Source organism: Onychomys torridus, chromosome 21 (genome assembly GCF_903995425.1).
Source record: "Onychomys torridus chromosome 21, mOncTor1.1, whole genome shotgun sequence".
NCBI classification, from domain to species: domain Eukaryota; kingdom Metazoa; phylum Chordata; class Mammalia; order Rodentia; family Cricetidae; genus Onychomys; species Onychomys torridus.
In genome coordinates this window covers 19,371,159-19,393,352 of record NC_050463.1, presented here as the reverse complement: position 1 = coordinate 19,393,352, position 22,194 = coordinate 19,371,159, and the positions used below count along the sequence as shown (strand labels likewise).

Genomic DNA, 22,194 nt, shown 5'->3' with positions numbered 1-22,194 from the left:
GTACCATTACATATAGGAATACATATATACAGATACACATGGATGTATCCAGAAAACCGGGCTAGAGATGAGCTCAGTGAACAAATACTCACTCAGGAAATGTGAAGCACCCTCCCAAAAATTATTAGGTCTGTACATTCAAATGCTACCACAAGAGTTTTAGAAGTTTGGTTTTGAAAGATGAAAATCTCAGTAAGAATAAAATAAGTCAGACTACCTGAGTAACATTGTTCTTGCTGTTTTAAAACTACCAATATCAAGACTTTCAACCCATCAGCTTGTAGTGATATATCAGAAATGTGTGAAGCTATTAAAACTCACTCTTGATGGCTTTTCATGCATCACATTATGGTTTGCAGTATTAGGATCCTTACCTTGCTCCAAAGACCTACATCCATAGACCTGCAGAGGGCAGCAAAGGATTACAAATAAGCTCAGAGGTTCAAAAAGTATTTTAAATCAAAATACATCAGTAATTGTATTATGTAATATATAAAAATCACTGCTTTAAAAGGTAAATAAATATCAAATTGAATTATTCAAGGAAAGAAATTTTAAAATTTTCAAAATAAACTTTGGTTTGGATAGGAAGGAACCATTAAAAAGCCACCTCTACATGTTGAGGTCTAAGTCTGAAAGGGCAGGTTTATTTGCATGTACCCCAAGTATCATCTGACTTACTTGCAAAGGGGAAAACAGCAACTACCTTGACAGAGTGATCAAGACTAACATCACTCCTGGGGTGATAATGGATACTATGCCTTTGGACGTAACTCCCTGAAAAGGCAATCAAGCAGGGAAACACAACCAGAAACTTAGGGGGGGGGGGGGCATTATGCAGTACATTCTGTAAAAACTGCTCAGGTCATAAATGACAAAGTTATTCCAGAATACAGAAAATTGAAAATAGAGGAAAACTAACAGCTATCCCTGAACTGGACTTTGTACAAAAGAGTATGAAATACGAAATATGGAAAAGGATATAAACTATGTAAGCTAAAAATAGCCCATCAATGCTTAACATCCTAAATTTGTTAACTGTGCTGAGGTTACATAAGATTGTCCTTTTTGATCACATACTGAAATATGGAATGGTAGAGGCTCATAATGCTAATTAAGCTCAAATAACTCTGAAAAAGTTCATCTCATATAAATCTATTTTTCATACATACAAACACATGTAGAGGCAGTAAAAATGACAAGACAAAATAATAAATGCTGGAGTATAATATATATGGATTCTTTGTATTATAAAATCTGAAAACAATTCAATGAAAGAAAGAAAAAAAACCAAGAATCAAATATGGTCTATTTACATGAAACACCATTTTCAAAAAATGAGTGCTGGCTCCCCATGACTGCTGAGCTTTGTACCCCAGTGTCCAGAAGCAGTACATATCCAGTGCTTCTGTGGTAGTTTTACAGTGTTAACAATGTTCGCTTTGCAGGAAGGTGCTAAAGGATAGATAGCCTCTACTAAATACGAATAAAGAAGAAAAACATCGGGTATGGCTGCAGTGATCCAACGTGGACAAACAGAGAGAACTTCCAGGATGAAGGTCATCCAGCGGGAGGGAAGACCACTGTGAACAGCACATAATGGGTCTACACCACAGGCCACCAGCACCAGGCACCTATACAAAAATCTTTTAGCATAAGGTGCTGATGGGTCTAATTATCCGTCGATCGTGAACTGGTAGAACACTTCCTTACCTCTCCATGCCTGGCACTTGAAGTTGATGACAATATTCATGGAAGCATTTTCTTAAGTGTATGAGGGAGGCCATAGTGAGCCTATATTTAGTCATAGGTTCCCCAAATACACTGATCCCTATGCTTCTCAGGACTAACCTCTGACCTTCCCTACTAAACTTCCCCTGGAAGAGGCATTTACAGGCTTTTAGAAAACCTGCCCAGACACTGCACATGAGTCTCCAGGGAGACTATTGCTTTCTCTGTATGGCCAGGCTTCTGTTTAGTCGTTCAAAATTAAGTACATATTGTTGAGAATATATAAAATGGCACAATGGTAGAGAAACTCAGGGGAAGGGCTCACATCAATGTCAGGACAGCAGGGAGCTTCAGAAAGACATGGAAATGAGGAAGGATATGTAGAGGAACTTACAGAACCATAGACATTCTGTAGGGGACAGGTGTGTGTTTGTTTTATATGGTGATTCAATTCTGAGATACTCCTCTAAATGTATAACAATGTATATAACTCACATTAACAAGTGCAATAGAAATTTCCCAAGTCCTCACAACTAATAAAACACTGGACTCATTCTGAACCCAGATAAGATGTCTATGTATGAACCTTGGCACGCTCTCTGTATAATAAATTAACGAATAATTATTGCTTCTTTACTGTCTACAAAGAAAATAAGTTTCTGAGAAGATAGAATCTGCGTTTGAAAAACACACCAGCACCATTTCTGTTGAGGACTGACTGCAGGTTTTAAGCAAGCTTTTTCTAGAGGGATAATGGACTTTGGGAGGGTAATTTGTAACATAACATTAACATTTTGCTTCTGTTAATGGAGTTCAGGAGTCAGAAATGCCTGGGTGGCAATGATATGCTGCTCTGTTTCAGCCAGCACTGTTCACAACTATCTACCAGTACCTCCTTCAGAGTTTGTATGGTAAAAACACAGAGGGAGCTGGAACAGACAGACATTCTCATGGCCAAGAGGAGTAGCAGTGAGCCACATTATTTCATTCTATACCAGTTAGGAAATAGTTAGGAAGCAAACACCTCAATCCACCTCTCAGTGCTGGTGAGGTCAGGATACCATCGACAAGAAGGACTTGAAGATCTGACATTAACTTGAAGACTCCAGTGGGACTAACATTGGTCTTAAGTGCTTTAGGTTCCAAAACCTGATCTTCCCTTTCAACATATGGCAGGCAGCTATCCCTAACACTACAGACTTTTAACTACCAAGTTCAGATTGTTGCCAACAAGTCAGGAACCCCTTCTTCACCACAGATCTCTTCTGTAAGAAGCACTGGCCTGCATCTAGCCAGTTCTCCAACATCTCTGAAACATGCTACTGTCCCCAGCCACGTCTATGCTGGCTCCAGTGCCCTATCTGCCTAAAGACAATGGGTCAACACTTTGGAGCATTTTCAATTATACAGTCAAGGACGCTTTCTGGTTCTTCACGTAAACTTTGTTCTATTGTCGATAAAAGTAAAGCAATGTCTTACACATTCTACACACAACTTCATCCTCGATTTGACAGAAAACTTAACTTCCGAACGTGGTTTATTTCATTATTTGAAGACAGGATCCCAGGTAGCCGGAGTTCACTATGGCGCTGAGGCTGTGATAAACTCCTGCTTTCCCTGCCTCCACTTGTAGAGGGTTGAGGTCACAGGCACAGGTCATCCTGCCCCATTTCAGTGGTACTGGAACCGAACCCAGGGAAACATGCATGCTAGACACGCAATCTACCACCTGAGCTATGTTCTGAGGCCACAAAATATATTTTATATAGCTTCATTTTAAAGAAAATTTATAGTAGAAAATCTCTTTTATAATAGCCATGAAGCGATATTCCACCTACATTTAAGTGACTTTGCCTAAGCATGTTATTAAACAATTTATAAAATGGGACACTATATACAGACACACACAGATAAATTCTGGTGTTTTTGTTTTAAAAAGACAGCATGTTTAAAATGTTTATTGTTCCCTAAATGGTTTAACGAGGTCCAACAAGGTCCAGATAGAATGTTGCAGGTAAGTAAGTGTGTCCTCGAAGCAGGCATGGGCAGTATAGGTACCTGTGAACCATTTCGGGAACTTCTGACTCAACACTATTCTCCAAAAAACTATTTTCCAAAGAAATAAATAAGAAAGTGATGTTTTTCAAATTGATTATGTGATAGGGCTGGCAAAGTATCTCAGTTGGCAGTCCATATAAACTGGGAGGGTTGTGCACCTGAGAAGTAGAAGTATCACAGTTCCAGGTCACCCTCAACTGCACAGCAAGCTTAAGGCCAGCATGGGCTTCAGAAGACTTGACACAATGAGCAGGAAATAGAGACAAGACTAGTGAGAAGGTTCAGCAGATAGAGGGGCTTACAAGCCTGTCACCCCCATTTGACCCTCAGAACTCAGTGAAAGGACAAAAGTCAACTCTTCTGAACTCTACACATGCACTGTCCCCACCCAGTAATAATATTTAAAAAAAGAAAGTATATTGGTTAGATTTTTGACAAGTTGACACAAGACAGGGTCATCTAAGAAGGAAGAAACCCAATTGAGAAACAATTGAGAAAATGCCATCAGATTGGCCCAAAGGAAAACTGCAGCCTTTTTGTTTTTTTTTTTTTTGACTGATAACAGATATGGAAGGGCCCAGCTCACTGTGGGTGGCACCACCCCTGAGCAAATCATGGGAAGCAAGTCAGTAAATGGCATTCTCCATGATCTCTGCTTCACTTCCTGTTCCCAAGTTGCTGCCTGAGATCTCTTCACAATGGACTGAAATAAACTCTCTCAAAGGCAGAGTTGCTTTTGGTCATGGTGTTTTACAACAATAGAAACTTCAGAAAATCTGAGCCAAATACCTTACTGCCCAAACACGCTAGGAACAACTGGCCAGTTGGGCCCTGGGCCTACTATAACTACTAAGAAGGTTTTATTAAAGTTGCATAATAATAAGATATGTATCCAAATATCCTGTGGGCTTATCTAAAGTGACTTAGGTCTGTAATTTCCTGGATTTCTGATTAACTTCCTTCTGGGACCAAGTCTCTCCTGATGAGCCTTTATGTTTAGTGAGTGTAAGGTACTTCCTATGCTAACAAGGACCTATGGGCAATAGCATGGCTGACCCATTACGAGCCAATGTTGAGTCACGTTTTGTCCCAGTCATCAAAACCATTCTACATTTGCGCACATACAGCACGATGCTCCAAAGCACACACAACAGGTGGCTTGACTCCTGTGAGGAATGTTCTGAGAGATCTTAAAATATAATACTATTCATTTTGACAACAAATAAAAGACCTGACTATATTAATGCTGACGTAAAGGACTGTAATTACTCTCACATAGTTTTGAGTTTTTGTTAGTTTTGGGGTGAAGTGGAAGGGAAAAAAGGACCCCAAGTTACAAATGCCTCTGACAACACCCCTACTCTTATAGATAATGTTACCCCAACTTAAAATCTTCCTGTATCTACCACAAGGCACCGAGAGCAAAGCTGGGACACACTAAAGAGCTGCAGCAGGAGCCCCAAGACTTCGGTCCGCTGTCCTGGCACCCCTCAGGAGTCCGTCCCCGTCGATGACCTTGGCTTTATGGTCCAAGTACTTCCACAAGTCTCGAGTTTTGAAATATAAACTGACAAAAATACTGAAATCAAGCACTCTGGAGGCAGAGCCAGGCGGATCTCTGTGAGTTCAAGGCCAGCCTGGGGTACCAAGTGAGTTCCAGGAAAGGAGCAAAGCTACACAGAGAAGCCCCCCTATCTCAAAAACAAACAAAGCTGAAGTCAAAAGAAATATCCATAACTTGGAAGTTTCATCAAGGACAAGGTTAACGCCATCACAATTCATTTATTAACACAGTATGGGTTACTTCTTAAAAACCTGCTTCTATAGCAGTTCTATCTGTTCAACTATAGCCTATGCTCTGAAACATCTTCTGACATCCTAGCATTGTACAGATGTGTAGATGTGCAGGAGGGTGGGCATTATGGGAAGGACAAAGGACAACTCCTATGGACTTGTTGGTTCCAGGGACTGAACTCAGGCCACCAGGATTCCCAATGCTTTTACCCACTGAGCCATCTCACTTTTTCAGATTTTATCTTTTTTTAAAATTGTTTTTAAATGGGAAAGACTAGTCTATTTTTAAAAAATGTCTATGTATTTGTTTGTTTGTTTATTTATTATGTATAGTGTTCTGCCTGCACATATGCCTGTAGGTCAGAAGAGGGCACCAGACCTCATTACAGATGGTTGTGAGCCACCATGTGGCTGATGGGAATTGAACTCAGGACCTCTGGAAGAACAGCCAGTGCTCTTAACCTCTGAGCCATCTCTCCAGCCCAGATTTTATCTTTTTTAAAGTATGTAGGAGGTATGTATGCATTTATTTGTGCAGATTTTATCTTTCTTTTAAGTGTGTAGGAGGTAGGTGTGCACTTATTTGTGCAAGTACAATTGGGTGCACATGCAGATGTGTGGAATGGCTAGAGGCCACTTCAGGAATCTTCTTCAGTCACCTTCCCAGCTTATTTTGTGAGATACAGTCTCTCACTGAGCCCAGAGCTCATTGACTGGGCTAGGCTGGCCAGCCAATGAGCTTTGGGGAATTGTCTGTCACCTGGGAAGCACAGGAGTACAGTGGCAGCCATCACACCCAGCTTTGCACATGAATGCAGCCCAGGGCCATCAGAGGACAGCTTGGGCTCTCTCCTTCTCCCATGTGGGACCTGGAGACAGAACTCAGATATCCAGGGCTGGCAGCAAGTGCCTCTGCACACTGAGGAATCGCACTGGATCAATTGAAAACAGAAACATTTAAGCATGGACTTACGTCAACCAGATGACAATATACTTCAAGCACCTTAGGGTACAAAAGTACATGGTGCAACATCCAGTGTTGTGATGTCTACAACTTAGAGTAGTTCAGCAAAAAGAAACAAATGTGTATCTATACGCACAGCAAGAACAGAAGAAAGCAAGTCAACCGCACTTGTAACTGGTGAAATATGGAATAGGCAGGCAAAGAATCACTATTCTTTGATTTTGTGTGTGTGTGTGTGTGTGTGTGTGTGTGTGTGTATGTGACTATCTAAAAAAAATAACAAAATTTGAGGGTACTAAGGTATGGCTTCAGTTTCTTCCCAAGGGTCCACATGATGGACACTTGGCTCTTTCTCGCTGTGGCCTGAGGGAGACCTAACGGCCCTTGCAGCTGTCTTGGGGGTGGGTGGGTGGAGCAGTTCTCCTGAAACAACGGAGCCTTTCCCAGAGCAGGCTGTTGAAGTGAGTAAGGCCAGCCCTCAGCTGCTCTCTGGCTTCCTGCTGTAGGACATGACCACTTGTTCTCATCACGATGTCACGTGTCATCGTGTGCTTCAGCCAAAAAAGCCCAACCAACAAAACTCTTCTCTGTAAAGTTGGCCTGCATTGGTATCTCAGTGTAGCGACAGAAAACAGTAACACTCAGGAAAACTCACTAATTTTCCTTGAACACGTAAGGGAGTACAGGCACATACGGAACTGAGTCATTACAACTGAATGCTCAAACAGTAATCTGAATATGCACGCACATCGCTTGCTCCTTCGGTGAACAGAGCTGTATTTCTCAGAAAAGGTAATAGACCGGCTGTCCAAAACTAATTCAGCTCAGAGTAAGAGCTTGTCTCAAAAGTGGTTCCCATCATCAAGAGATCACAAGGACAAGGGCAAGGGCAATCAGTCCAATGACAGAGAACATTTAGGCTGGTAATCTTACCTCCGAAAGCCTAGAATTAGGCTGCTTCTCAAAGAATTAAACGATAAAGGCACTGTGTTCGATTCCACTGCAAAAGAAAGTGACTGTCAAAACATCCCAGGCCAAGCAAACAAAACGACCCACACCGAGCCACACATCATCTGGCGACCGGGTTCACCTACTTTATCCCGTCCAACTGGGAAACATTACTCAAAAGTAAAACAGCTCATGTAAAGGTACTTAATGAGGCAACACACACATTTGTAACAAAACACTCTTTAAAGCCTTTTGCTTTGTTTTCATCAAGTAGCAAATTCATAATTATTCCTTAATATAAATAGTAATTACTTGGATCACCTTGCTACATAACTGAAACTGTATGTTACTGGGCACTGTGGCACAGTAAGGAAATTAAAGATGACTTGGATCCTTACCAAAGACGAACAAAGTTATTTTCTGGGAGTTGTGCCGGGTCCTGGGGGACCAGTCCCTTTCCCACTGGGACCAGTGTCTACATTCACACAGGAGCAGCCGCTAACCCTTCTGCTCGACCACCAGCTCCACGGCCCTTTAACTTCTCTGAGTCCCTGCTTGTTTACTATACATACGGCATTGAATAGTGCACAACTTGCAAGGTTTCATGCTGATCGCTAAGCCTGACTTTTCATGTAAACGGCCATAAAACTTTTGGGCTGGGTAGTGGCGGCACACGCCTTTAATCCCAGCACTCAGGAGGCAGAGGCAGGCGGATCTCTGGGAGTTCGAGGCCAGCCTGGGCTACAGAGTGAGTTCCAGGACAGCCAGGGCAACACAGAAACTCTGTCTCAAAAAACAAACAAAAAGTGCTTTTATTTTAAAAAAGAGAGGTATGATTTAGTTGCTGTTGGTACTTTTGGAATCTATTATAATGGTATGGTCAAGTTAATTAAATCTTTACACTACATGTACAGTGGCTTTGAATGATAGAATGAATGGGATGAAAGAATAATAGAGGCAAGTCCTGAATGAGAAACACAACTTATAAAGAATCAGATACCTGGCTTAATTTTTAAAAGGCCATAGAAAGAAAATCATTATTAGTTTTAACTCACTCAAATGTACAAAAAATTTTTACTTCCACACAGGAACTGTTTTAAACCAATTATGAACCCTTTCACAAGGAGCTTAAGTTTTCCCATTAATTTCACAGCACTTAGATATTTCTTCAAAATATCTAAAAATCATTTACAATATGACCCCAATGAAATTATTCAAGAAACTTGAAAATGGACACACCACATGCCTCTAAGCCACCTTGAGTTTTGCCATGCCTACAAATAAGACTGCGTCCTACACAAATTTGATCAAGAGAGCACATCCATTCCTCCCCACAAGGCAATATTCTCTGTGCACACCTGATAGCTGCCAAGGGCAGACGCCCGCAAGTATGGCTCTTCAAAGACTCCAGTGGGGGGAGACTGTCAAAAAGAAGCTCAAATATTCTTTGGTCTTAGCTTTAACTCCTTTTTAAAGTTCAATAGACAACTTCTTACAAAAAAATTTGGGGGCTGGAGAGATGGCTCGGTGGGTAAAAACACTGGCTGCTCTCCCACAGGACCCAGGTTCAATTCCCAGCACCCACATGGCAGTTCCCGATTGCCTCTAACTCCAATCCCAGGGGACCTGGCACCTTCACAGACATACACACCAGCAAAACAGCAATGCACATAAAATTTAAAAAATAAGTAAATCTTAAAACAATGTTGATGGTATTTAAAATAGTATTTCAAAAAATACTGTCAAGTTTTTCCTTAAAAGGGTGGCCAGGAATAGCCAGGCAAGCTGGATGGCTGTTGACAAGAAGCATCTTATTCCCTTAGCAACAACCAAGTCTGAGGAGTCTAGAGCCTGACGACGGTGTACACCTCACAGCCACACTCCTCTGCCAATGCTTCCACCTTTGTCTTCTCAGTGTGGAAACTCTGTACATTACGATACAGTAGAAGGCACAGTCTGTAGACCTGGAGCCACCAGCTTTAGTAAACCTCTGACCATCACTTAACACTGGATGCTGGGTCTCACCCTACCAACATGAGCTAGTTTTAGTTGATGGACGATTGTGAACAGCAGAACGGGAAGCATGTGCTAATAATCTGCTCTTACAAAGCGTTGACCTGTCTTTACAGGTTACAAAGAAACACTGTCTGAGAGAGAGGGAGAGAAAGACAGACAGACAGACAGACAGACAGACAGACTGTAATTTATTAGGGCTGGAGAGATGGCTCAGCAGTTAAGAGCACTGGCTGCTCTTCCAGAGGACCTGGGTTCAATTCCTAGCACCTACCTGATAGCTCACAACTATAACTTCAGTTCCAAAAGATCTGACACCCTCACACAGACATACACGCAGGCAAAGTACCAATGCACATAAAATAAAAATAAATGAAATCATTTAAAAAACATGCCGAAAACGTCAAAGTTAAAAGCAGATTTTGCTTCTAGCTCAAAGAACACCTTGATCAAATCATTCACCCTCACTGTGCCTTTCTGTCAATGGATCTGACTTGGTGTGAGGTACATTACAATCAACTGTTACTTTTAAATGCTCAGCAAGCATTAACTGTGCTTTTTGTTAGCCAAATCCGGAAAGAGCTACCAGAAGCCTCACGAGATTTCCATAATCTCTACATAGGCTGTGACATCTCAATTTCAGAAAACTCAAACAAGTAGATGCTAACAGATTTCTTCCATGTCACCTACAAGCTCCTATGACAAACAGGACCCAGTCTTCGGGTTAGCACATGCTCAATGACAACTCTAACACCATGGCATCTTCAAGCTCCTCCCAACTTTAAAATGACTTCCAAAGCAGCCATGAGTTCAAGCCACACACACATATTGGGTTCTCAGTAGGACCTTACCACAGTTGGAACCATCCTTGCTCACACTGTACGAAGTATCACGTACATATTCTCAACAGCAACTGCAGTCAATCAGCACTCAGTCTGCTTATGTGGATACTTACAAAAGGACAAAATGTTCTTTAGGTTCCCATTTATTGCTTCATTTCTCACTTCGGCTTGAGCAAATTTATTACCTGTGGGTAGACATTCATTTTCCTGGGGACAAAGCACACATCAATGGTGATGGCCTTCATCTAACACTGTTCTGATATGCCATTCTAATGTCCCACCTTTCCAATATGTCTATCACCATGTACCAAGTCAATCTATTACCTTTTTAAAAGATAATCTTCTAAAACTAGATATAGCTGAGTAACCAAAACTTGGTAAGAAGAAACTTGATCCTAGAGGGCCAAGACCCCAGTAAGTACTATCAAGACAGATGATCATTCTCATGTTTACTACTCAGGACATGACAATCCTCTCATTAACAAAGCTTCAAGACAAAACTAAAATAGTAGTTTGAAAGAAATACACATTTTTACTTTATGTTTATGGATTTTTTGGCTTGCATGAATATCTGTGTATAAGAGGCATGCCTGGTGCCTGTTGAGCCCCAGAAGAGGGTGTCAGATCTGCTGGAACTGGAGTTACAGATAACTGTGGGTGCTGAGAATCAAACCTGGCTCCTTACTGCTCTACACCCCTGAGCCATCTCGCCAGTCCCACTAAAATGGTATTTTGACACAGATGGTAAAGATCAAATTTATTTAACGCTAAATGGTTTATCACATCTCAACATTAAATAATGTGTATGAGCCAAAATTTAGCTCAAATGCTTTTATATAGTACATTACAAACCACCCAGACAATAAAAGGCAAAGAATAAAAATAAATGACATCTATAAAATATCACAGAAGCATTAAAATGATTTGTTGAATTACATATTGCTATAGGATATCCACTTTTTCAAAGAGATTTCTTTCTTTTTTTTTTTTAGTTTTTCGAGACAGGATTTCTCTGTGTAGCTTTGCGCCTTTCCTGGAACTCGCTTTGGAGACCAGGCTGACCTCGAACTCACAGAGATCCGCCTGACTATGCCTCCCGAGTGCTGGGATTAAAGGTGTGCGCCACCACTGCCCGGCTCAAAGAGATTTCTTAAGCATATTCACATATGAAAGGAAAATGTTAAGAAAAAATAATCATCTAAAATACAAGACTATCTCAAGAAAATACCCATGGATGAGTTACATAGACTTACCAAGTGACTAGTAGTCTCCATGTATTAACGAATGAAATATAATATTGTCATAATCTTAGACTTGATGAAAATGATTTTTTTATTTTTATTTTTATTTTTTTGTTTTTCAAGACAGGGTTTCTCTGTAGCTTTGGAGCCTGTCCTGGACTAGCTCTATAGACCAGGCTGGCCTTGAACTCACAGAGATCCACCTGCCTCTGCCTCCCAAGTGCTGGGATTACAGGCGTGCGCCACCACCGCCTGGCGAAAATGATTTTTAATGCGTAATATTAAAAACTAAGTATTAAAAACCATAGTAATACCATAAGGTCTATTAAGCATTTAATAGCATGTTTGATTCTGAGCCAATAATGCTTAATTAATTGAAATAAGAAAGAATGTAATCAAAATTCACGCAAGTTCACAATTTAGGTCTAATTTTTTCCTAAGAGTTCAACAGTTCTGAAAAAACAAGTCACAAGACAGCAGTGGAACCTGGGGCTGCATTTCTACAAAGAATAAAGTGTGCAGAAAGTCACTGTTTACCAGGCATTTCTAATGTAAGCACACACAGCACGAGGCCAATAGCTTCTTTTGGGAGCTAGAGAAGAGAGCTAGGGAATGGAGCTCATTTGGTAGTTAATTCCTGACAGACACCAAGTCCTGGACTTGGGCCCTAGCACAGCATAAAACACCCAACATGCTAACATATGACTACTGTCCCAGCACTCAGGAACTGGGACGAAAGGTCAGAAGTGTCTCCAAGCCCCCATCTTCTACTGAAGAAGGAAGTGAGGAAGGTAAATAAAAGATACTCAAGATATAACTCCCAATTTTAAGATGATTATAATTATGAAGTTATTTCAAAGAAGGGAACATTCTTACAAAAATCTGGACAGCATGTAAATAACTTCTGCTCTATAGCTCTTCCTGGCAAAACACGTATTACACTTTGCTTTGAAATTAGAAATGTAAATTTGTTTTGTTTTGTTTTTTTGAGAGAGGGTTTCTCTGTGTAGCCTTGGTTGTCTTGGAACTTGCTCTGTAGACCAGGCTGGCCTCAAACTCACAGAGATATCTACCTGCCTCTGCCTACTGAGTGCTGGGATTAAAAGTGTGTGCCACCACTGCCCGACTTAAAAAATGCAATTCTTGCATGGTTCAAGTCAACTTTCTTTTTGATTTCACTATTTTATGTGTATGACTGTTTCCAGCACTCATGTCTATGTACCATGTGGGCCTAGTGCCCACGGAGGCCAGAACAAAGTGTCAGAGCGCCTGGAACTGGAGTTACAGACAGATGAGCTGGGAATCCAATCTGTATCCTCTGCCAGAATGGTCAGTGCTCTCTCTTAACAGCTTAGCCATCTCTCCAGCCCCCAGTAAACTCTTCAAATGTCACTCACAACACCTTGCCATTTCTGGTAGGGCCAAAAGCATGACAGGAAAGTAATGTTTCAAAGCCCACCAAAGATTATTTTTTTCAAATATGGGTTAATAAATATATTAGTAATAATGTATTTAGGAAAATTTGTAAGAAAAAAATCATTAAAAAAAAAAAAAACTGCAGTTTCTACAATGAGACCAAGGAGTGAGTCTTTTTTTTTTTTTGAGCTGAGGATCGAACCCAGGGCCTTGTGCTTGCTAGGCAAGCGCTCTACCATTGAGCTAAATTCCCACCCCCACCCCCTTTTTAAAAAATAATTTATTTAATTTTATTTTATGTGCATTGGTGTGGGGGTGTCAGATCCCCTGGAATTGGAGTTACAGACAGTTGTGAGCTGCCATGTGGAACTGAACCTGGGTCCTCTGGAAGAGCTGCCAGTGCTCTTAACTACTGAGCCATCTCTGCAGCCCTAGAGTGAATCTTGTTAATGCTTCAGCTATCAAGACAGTCTTATCAACACATAAGAAAGATGCTGTTTAGACTTTTTATTACATCTCCTAGCCAGTGTATTCATAACGCCTTAAGAATTGTATACACAAGACCATTTTGAGTTCTCTACTCAATGGGTGATTTTTTTACAATAACAAAACATTAGGGGGAAGTGTGTTCTTCAATTATGCCATTAAAAGCAGACTTGTACCCACCTGCAGAGCAGCTCGGACTGACTCTACATTATCAAAGCATGGAAACACATACTGTATGTATGTGTCCTGATCAGGATTTACACCCAACTCACTCATTATTTTGAGGACATCCATTATTCCTATGAGATAAAACACAGCAGGGCAGAGATAAATAAAGGGAAGTCACAAGGTTTAGCCTGGTTATTCACTGAATCTGTGAGGAAATGAATCCTCAGCACTTTGTCTAAAAAACAAAACTCTGTAGCAATTAAAACCATCCAAACTCTAGGGAAAGAGACATGATTGACCTGGGCCACTGTCACCTAATAGACTGTCACATAACTGCTACAATCAACCAATACACTGGCTTTTACTTTCAGGCTGGCCTCCTTCCAAACAACCCACCTTCATGGTCTTTTCTCTGTTGTTGAGACAGGGTCTCACTACGTAGCCCTCAGACTTGGAGAGCCAGCTGCCTCTGCCTCTGCTAGGATTAGAGGTGTGCTCAGCTCAACCCTCCATGTTATTTTGATGCCTCCTGACTATGTCAAAGAGAGTGTGGTCCCAATCCTGGGCTCCTCCTCTCATCCATGCTGCTTGCTGAGGACGGTCTAACGGTGCCTTTTCTCTTCATGCCACAGAGAAGGGCGGTAGTAAGAGGACGCAAAAGAGTCTTGTTGGAGTTCAACAAAAATGCAATCATCCTGTTACTGAATCTCGGTTCAATTTCATGCGACCTCTGGTTCCAAGGCTCTTCTTATCCCTTACTAAGCATTCCTGAGCAGCTGCGGCCCCAGGAGTCATCATACTGGACAGACTGGACCAAGAGCAGTGCATCTCAGCAGTGAGAATGGGGCTTTCTAGCCTTGCCGTAGGTCAGAAACTACACAGAAGCATACGGCCTCTTGACAATTACATGCAAGGCTACACAGAACACGTTCCTATCTTCAGAACCTCCAGAGGTCTAAAGAGCACAGAGGGCTTTTAAAAACTGAAGGAGAACTGACACTCTCCTGTACTATCAAGTCAGTTCCTCCAAAAAAGCACAGGCTGCTTCTGTATTTTTCCAAGTAAAACGTGGACTGGTTTAAAAATCTTGTTCCTGATTTTATGATGTCCTTAATGTAAAACCTGGCGTCTAATTTCCAAAGGACTATAACTCCAATTCTAAAAGGTCTTTAAAAACAACCCTGAATCATTGGGATAAATGCTGAAAGGTCAGAGAGACAAAGGAACAAGCCACGGCTACCAGCTCTTCCCTCACCAACTCCTCAGCCTGAAAAAGCCTCAGCCCATAGGCCTCTAGCCAATCAACTTCCTCAGCAGAAAAGCCTCTAGCTGAAAGGGACACTTGCTGAAAAGTCTTTAGTTCCTGTCTCCTCAACGCCGTATATACCTTTCTCCACCAGCCATCACTTCCTGGGTTAAAGGCGTGGGTGCTTCCCAAGCAAACGCATGAGATCTCAGTGCTGGTGTGCCACCACTGCCTGGCATCTATGTCTAATCTAGTGGCTTGTTCTGTCCTCTCATCTTCAGACAAAATTTATTAGGGTACACAATAAGGTCACCACAAAGGACAAGTGAGAATGTTCCTAAAACAATGTAATAGTTACAGAGTGGCTGTGACCGGAAAAAGTATTACAAAGTGCAGAAATCGTTTTTGATCCTGACATAGTGCCAGCATCTGTGGTCAGTCCCTGAACCTTTGGCTCTCAGTTCCCTCAATAATATATGTGAGCTTTCAACAAAGCATCCTCAAGTCTCCATTCTCAGATGGACAAGCCATCTTCTACACTCTTAGCTCACTCTAGCTACAACAGTCCTGGACTTCTAGGTTCACTAACTATTAATGTAGCAGCTACTTCAAAGGGTAGACATTACAAAATGGTGCAACCAGGAAGCTTACCTGATACATGGATATTTATTTCAAAAGGCACCAAAAGTATTTTCCTACCAGGGTCAAGATAAACAAGCCCAAGAGTTTGATGGGATGCTGTGACTGTCCTGTACTGCAGAAATACTAGGCTAAAGGGACTTCATGCTTTCAGAACTGGAGGATATACAAAGAGTTAACCAACTCATATTGTTTTCACAAAGACTTTTCTAAAAAGGATTTAGAGACTTTTATAACCAGAAACAATTAGGGAATACTTGTTTCCCTATTTCCTTTAAAGCAGAAGACAACCGTATATTTAAAATAAAATTGCAATGGGAAAGTCTGCTAAAAGCACTTTTTGTTGTTTGTGCATTCTGTTTGTCACCCAATGTCACACTAACAACCCTGCATCTCATTCCAAAGCACATTATACTGGGAGATAAAATGAAAAAGGACCATTTTTGTTTCCCCAAGGGGGAGGTACTTCTGTTAAAAGCATCTTTTTATGAGACTACTCTTTCTGATTACCAGTAATGCAAACCAAAGAATTAGATACTATGCTCTAAAATTTAATATTTGTTCCATTTCAGTCATATCCTATAGACATCCCATGTGTACAGGGAAAAGTATGCTAAATGCTTCCATGTACTTAAGAAGCTCAAAGACTGAGCACTTCTGTCTTCAATCAGCAGGCTGTCAGGTCACACAAGCACTACTTTACAATCAACGCCCAGAGCTGAGCGCAGGGAAGCACAGGCTGGCCCACTGAGGAAAGGGCCACACTTTCTGTTTTATGAACTCCACCATATATAACTTCTCTATGGCTAGACAAACTGTTTACACTACACTCCCAAGTATGAATATTTGTTGAAGAGGTGAACTAAGAAATGAAATTACAGTGAAAAACATCTACTTTAGTGTTACTTAGCACAATTCCAGTTTCTCAGGAGATCTAATTCTCAGAAATAAGTGTGCTTTTAAAGAATTCAAACAGATGTGTGTTTACTTGCAAGCACTCTGACCAATTATGAGTCCATAAAAGACAAACCTCACCTTGAACATTTTTTGTTTTCTGATGTCCAGCTAGCAATGGCCAGAAATAGTGAGTTCGGATAGGAAACCCTTCTTCCATCAAAGCCTGCATCACTGCTTTAGCCAAAGCTGAAAAACAACCCATCATATGTCAGCGTGCTACGGCAGAGAAACTCTGCAATGCTGGTCTGAACTGCAAGGATACAGTACCGGTGTTGTTGGCCAGGAGAGCACACTGGAGAGTGAATTGCAAAGAATAACCATGCAGCTTGGCTTCCTTCAGCTTCTTACAGTAGTCGATGAGCTTCTCCACAGGCTGAGGGGAAAGACACCGAGTCAGTTGGACAGCCTGCAAATACAGTCTTTGGCAATGAAAAGTCTCAATTTCTCCCTTTCTATCCAGAAATCTTCAACAGGAAAAGCTTCAGGTTGCTCACAACCTGTCTCATCTCACGAGTGCTCCCATTTTAAAGCATCTCATTTCACTACCGACCACACAATCTACAAAGTGAAAACAGGCAGAATACCGTATTCATAGTCACGCAGTGCCGCAAAAAGAAACTGCCAAATACATTTCCGTTCTCTTCCTTTGACACTGGTAATGCTAATAAAATCTGGAATGCAGTATCTTCCAACTTTTCAGTGACTAAAAGCAAAATGAGGTTCATTGCATCTGGGAAGAAAATAAAGACATCTGTTGTTACTAAACAGAGCGATCTGTTTAAACTGTAATCAACTAGTGAAATAACATGGCCAGCAGATAAAGGCACTTGCTGTCAAGCTGTGTGGTCTGAGTTCCACCCCCAGGAAAGATCTGACTCCTGCAAGTTGCCCTCTTTGACCTCCACACACACCCGAACACCAAGAACTGCAAATGCCAAGAGGATATATCTACATATGTAAAATACTTCCTATTACCACATCCTGGAGCACTCAGTTAACTAACATAGCTTCCTGTACTGACCACGAGTCCTATGTTTATTTCCCACAATCCACTACTATTAAGAAGTACCCTTTGTACCAGAAGTATCTTTGTACCAAGAAATAGTAATCCAGGTAATCACAAAAGTCATGTAGATAAAAAGTTTTAAGTACCTGGAATATATCTTCTTTCATAGGAAATCTTTTCCAGAATTTCTGAGACGTACTGAGGATACCCAGCCTTACTAAAGGTAGCAATAATTTGCAATAAATCACGGTCCATAAGATAATGATCTGACTTCTCCACTTTCTCCAGAATCTAAAGATGGTTGTAGTAATTAAAATGAAACATTAGAAGTATTAAAGCTAAGTAAAATAACAACACTTAATACCCTAATCCAACAGTAACTATCACATATCAACATCAAATTATCCAACTAATAATTTTCTTTGAATATTACTCTTTACAAGACATTTTTAAGACAGACACAGCTATGTTTTTTTGCTTCACATAAAATGTAGCACAAGTTCACACTATGACTTCAATATTGACTTACACAGCATGAACCATACCTGCTTAACATGGTCAATGTCACCCTTCTCAGCATATGCGTTCAACAAGGCCACATACGTGTCTGGCCCAGGTTCAATGCCAGTCTCTTTCATCACTGTGAGAATATTTTCTGCGTTCTCCATATCTCTATAAATTATTTCAAAGAAAACCTAAGATTGCTGAATAAAATTTTTCAGTCTAAAACATATGCATAAGCTTATTAAAATCATTAATTTTAAATACTACTGGGAATTATACCCAATAAGGACAACTACTTGTTAAATAGATTACATATTTCTGAAATAATAGAAACTATAAGTATCTGAAGCATTTATAGATAAGGTCACCCCCATATGTAATAACTGCATAAAAATTAAGTAAGGCACATTCTTATACTAGGTGTGCAAGGGCACAGGTTTACCTATGAACAACAGAGTAGATTACTCACTTGTGAAAAATAAAAATACTTCCCAGATCAGTAAACTTTAAAATTTAATCACCTCCAATCAAGGCCAATTTTTAACATCGAGTAACTGTAAATTCTGTATAACAAATTTCAGTGTGCTCCACCTCACACCAGATTGTTTGGAGGAATAGATGAACATGTCCTCTACAGTAATTTTCTAGGACCAAAACCTTGCTGACAAACCAAAGCCCCGTGGAAAATTACCCAGCTCTTGCATGGCCTGTAACAAGAGCACTGAACACTGCCTCTGTGACGGGAAGATCCTTTGTTTTCATAAATCCAAGAATCTTGCTGCAACAAAAGAGAAGTAACATTTATCAGTGACACTTGCTAATGCGCCTATGAACTGGGCCCTAAGTTCTTTCTGTTTAGCATAACAGGTCCTTCTTTAAAAAAACAAAACAAACAAAAATCATGGGGAAAATAGTCCCCTTCTTATAGTATGGTATTCCTTGAGGTGTCAACAGTTTTGAATCCCCTTGGTAGAACTACTAAGTAAGGCAGGACTGTGGCTCAGTGGTACAGGACTTGCCTCCTAACCTGTGTGAGAGGCCCTAGGTTCAATCCCAGCATGAGGAGGAAATAAGGACTCATTTGGGAGGGAAAAAAATTAATACACTGAGTTAAAAATGGATTGCATAGTTCAACCTACTCCTTATTTCCTAGGCTAAAATGGCAATAATATTTTTATAGGCAAAGAAAGACTGCAGTTAAATTTTACCTGAATCAGTGGGCAAAGAAAATATTCCTACTTTTACAAATGAGCAGTTTAAATGGCTAAGGATAGCTCCCTTAGAAAATAGTTTTTTAAAAACAAGTAAATCCAGGCCAGGTGGTGGTGGTGGCGGTGGCGGCGCCGGCGCCGGCGCATGCCTTCAATCCCAGCACTCGGGAGGCGGAGGCAGGTGGATCTCTGTGAGTTCGAGGCCAGCCTGGGCTACAGAGTGAGTTCCAGGAAAGGTGCAAAGCTACACAGAGAAACCCTGTCTCGAAAAACAAAAACAAAACAAACAAAAAAAAGGTAAATCCAGCTTTGCATATCATATCAACAATCTATATTTCGGTTCTAATTAAGAAAGCAACTTTTATTTCTTTCCCTTTTATACAACAATTTTTTAAAATCATATTACTAAATTTAATATATTAAGATACTTCTAAAAGAATTCCCTTTATAAAGGATAAATTTTCAAAAAAGTAGATACATTTTAGGATCATACAATTTGCAAATCTATTTGTATAAACCTATACTTAATGATGATGAGATAGTTTTTTTTGGGGGGGGCAAAGGAGCTTATGGCCAAGCCTAACAACTGGACTTTAACGCCTAGAGCTGAACCCCAGAATCCATGACAGACAGAGCCAACTCCTGCAAGTTGTCCTCTTGATTCCCAAACTCATGCCCGCCCCCATATACACACACACACACACACACACACACACACAGAAACACAAAATAAATAAAGGGAAAGGAAACTAAACAACAACCACATTTGTAAGACATACATACCTGGCACCTTCAATATCTCCAGCATCACAGTAGGCAGCAATCAACCTCTGGTATGTCACCTGCCAATGAAACAGGCAGCTTAACCTTTCCGACATCTACCCTTTCCTGGGAAACAGCAGACGTGGGCGTGGCTGCTCAGCGCCCACACAGCTGCTACCTACCCGATTTGGCTGAACATTTGCTCCCTCCATCTTAGCCAGGAAATCAGTAGGTGAGAATTTATGTTCATTTTGAAGATAGACTTTAAGTAACGCATTGTAATGACTAACGTCATACACGGTACCTATAGATGAAATTGAAATCAGATGTTTAGAAAAGCATTTACCATCATATCCTTAGAACAGCCAAACTGCAGATACTGAAGGCTGCTCACTTATGAACAGTAGTGTCTTCCTGTGAGGACATGCTGCCAACACCTCTGCATTTAGGTGACAGAGGCATTCCTCTGTGAGGCAGTCCTTACCATGCTGCAGATGAACTGTGACTACAAGTACTTTATCAAGTAGAACTGTTGGCAATTTTTCTTAATCTTTACCAGGTCACCCAAAGCCTCTGCCTGAAGGACCTGTTCCTCCTTTAATCTGAACACCATTTCCAGTCTGCTAGCATTATTTACCCATATTCTAATGTCCTTGTCTTCTTCCTATGGATACTACCTAAAGTCATATCTGTTAGGACTCTCCCCACAAATGACATTATTGTGGGCAGGGCAGTAGGATCTCTCACCTACAAATGCCTTGGGCTGCATGTGACCTTCAGGTCACAGATTGGGCACACTTGAATGAGTAACATGTTGCATTTAATTTCTATTAAATCTTTTATCCTTAGTCAATTAATTGTATGTTGCACAGTAGTGGTCATTATCTGGGATCAGTTTATAAGATTCTAGGCAGTTATATTAAATAAATTCTTCCTTGTTTTCATCTTTACATACATATAAAATACCATTTTTCAGGAGCTATGCTAAGGGGTACACACATAAAGGCTTGGTTATTATTCTTCACAGATTTTCAGCAAACACTTTTATTTTTTCTCACTTTACAGACAAGGGAGATAGATATTTCCTTCCAACTGTCTATAGTCACATAAATGACAAGAGATTGCAATTTCAGTAGCATGAACTGAAGCTAATCTCTTTTTCTGCTGTTTTGGGTCTTGCTCATACCCTCTGACTGTTTTAGGATCTGCTATCTAGATCAAGCCAAGCATCGAACCCTGTGGTGATCCTTCTACCCTGTCGTCCAAATGCTGGGATTAGAGGCATCACCACTGAAGGGGTCTAGACTCTTCAGTATTGTAACATTTGAAGTAAGGCCTCACCAGGAACTGTCAGTCACACCTGTAACATGAGTATGTAACAAGGTTACCAGAGAATGTCTTCAACTGTATATTTTAGAAGCCATAACACTTACTTAAAACAACAACAACAACAATCAATTTAAGGGTTGGAAAAGATAATTCACTCAGTCTAATTTTTGCTACACAAACAAGACCTGGGTTTGATCTCCAGCACCCATGGAAAAAGCCAGGTATGATCTCAATAGTCAACTTGGTAAGCCCTCGACTCACTTGAGAGACAAGTTTCTAGACATCTGTGAGAGATTACTTTGATTAGGTTAACTGAGGTGGAAAGACCTTCACCTGGGGATAAATCTCTAGGCATTTCTGTGAGGGAATTACTTTAATTAGTTAGATTAACTGAGGTAGAAGATCCACCCAAGGCAGGTGGCACCATTCCCCAGGCTGAGAACTGGGCTGTATAAAAGAAAGAAGTACAACATGCTGACTGTGGAAACAATGTGACCAGCTCTCTCTGGATCGTGCTGTCTTAACTACCCAGAAATGAAGGGCTTTACTCTGAAACTGTGAGGCAAAATAAATCAAATAAAGTTGCTTTTGTCAAGGCATTTTATCACAGCAAAAGGAATATTAACTAATACACCAGGCATGGTGATATAACTGTCATTCTACTCTTTGAGGAGCACAAACTGACAAATCCTGGGGCTTGCTGGCCAGCCTGCCAAACATAATTAGTGAGTCGGATCACAGTGACAGATCCTTAAGATCTTAAGAAAAGAAAAAGTGGATGGTACTTGAGAAAAACTCTATGGTGCTCTTTGATGTCCACATATATGCATACAAATGTGCCCATGTACCTGCACATTCACCCCCAGGTATTACATCATT

At 40.7% G+C, this 22,194-nt stretch overlaps 1 protein-coding gene across 1 annotated transcript in view; it reads right to left on the bottom strand.

Moving 5' to 3' along the window:
• Lrpprc (leucine rich pentatricopeptide repeat containing) overlaps positions 1-22,194 on the bottom strand; it is an 85,120-nt gene that overhangs the window by 46,593 nt on the left and 16,333 nt on the right. The window contains exons 4-15 of the mRNA XM_036170536.1: positions 20,169-20,290; positions 20,008-20,066; positions 18,705-18,791; positions 18,055-18,181; positions 17,656-17,800; positions 17,088-17,233; positions 16,771-16,876; positions 16,582-16,689; positions 13,674-13,792; positions 10,464-10,557; positions 7,481-7,547; positions 375-402 (exon numbers count right to left, since the gene is read on the bottom strand). Of these exons, the coding sequence (XP_036026429.1) occupies positions 375-402; positions 7,481-7,547; positions 10,464-10,557; positions 13,674-13,792; positions 16,582-16,689; positions 16,771-16,876; positions 17,088-17,233; positions 17,656-17,800; positions 18,055-18,181; positions 18,705-18,791; positions 20,008-20,066; positions 20,169-20,290 (1,208 nt within the window). The remainder of the gene's footprint in view (positions 1-374; positions 403-7,480; positions 7,548-10,463; positions 10,558-13,673; positions 13,793-16,581; positions 16,690-16,770; positions 16,877-17,087; positions 17,234-17,655; positions 17,801-18,054; positions 18,182-18,704; positions 18,792-20,007; positions 20,067-20,168; positions 20,291-22,194) is intronic.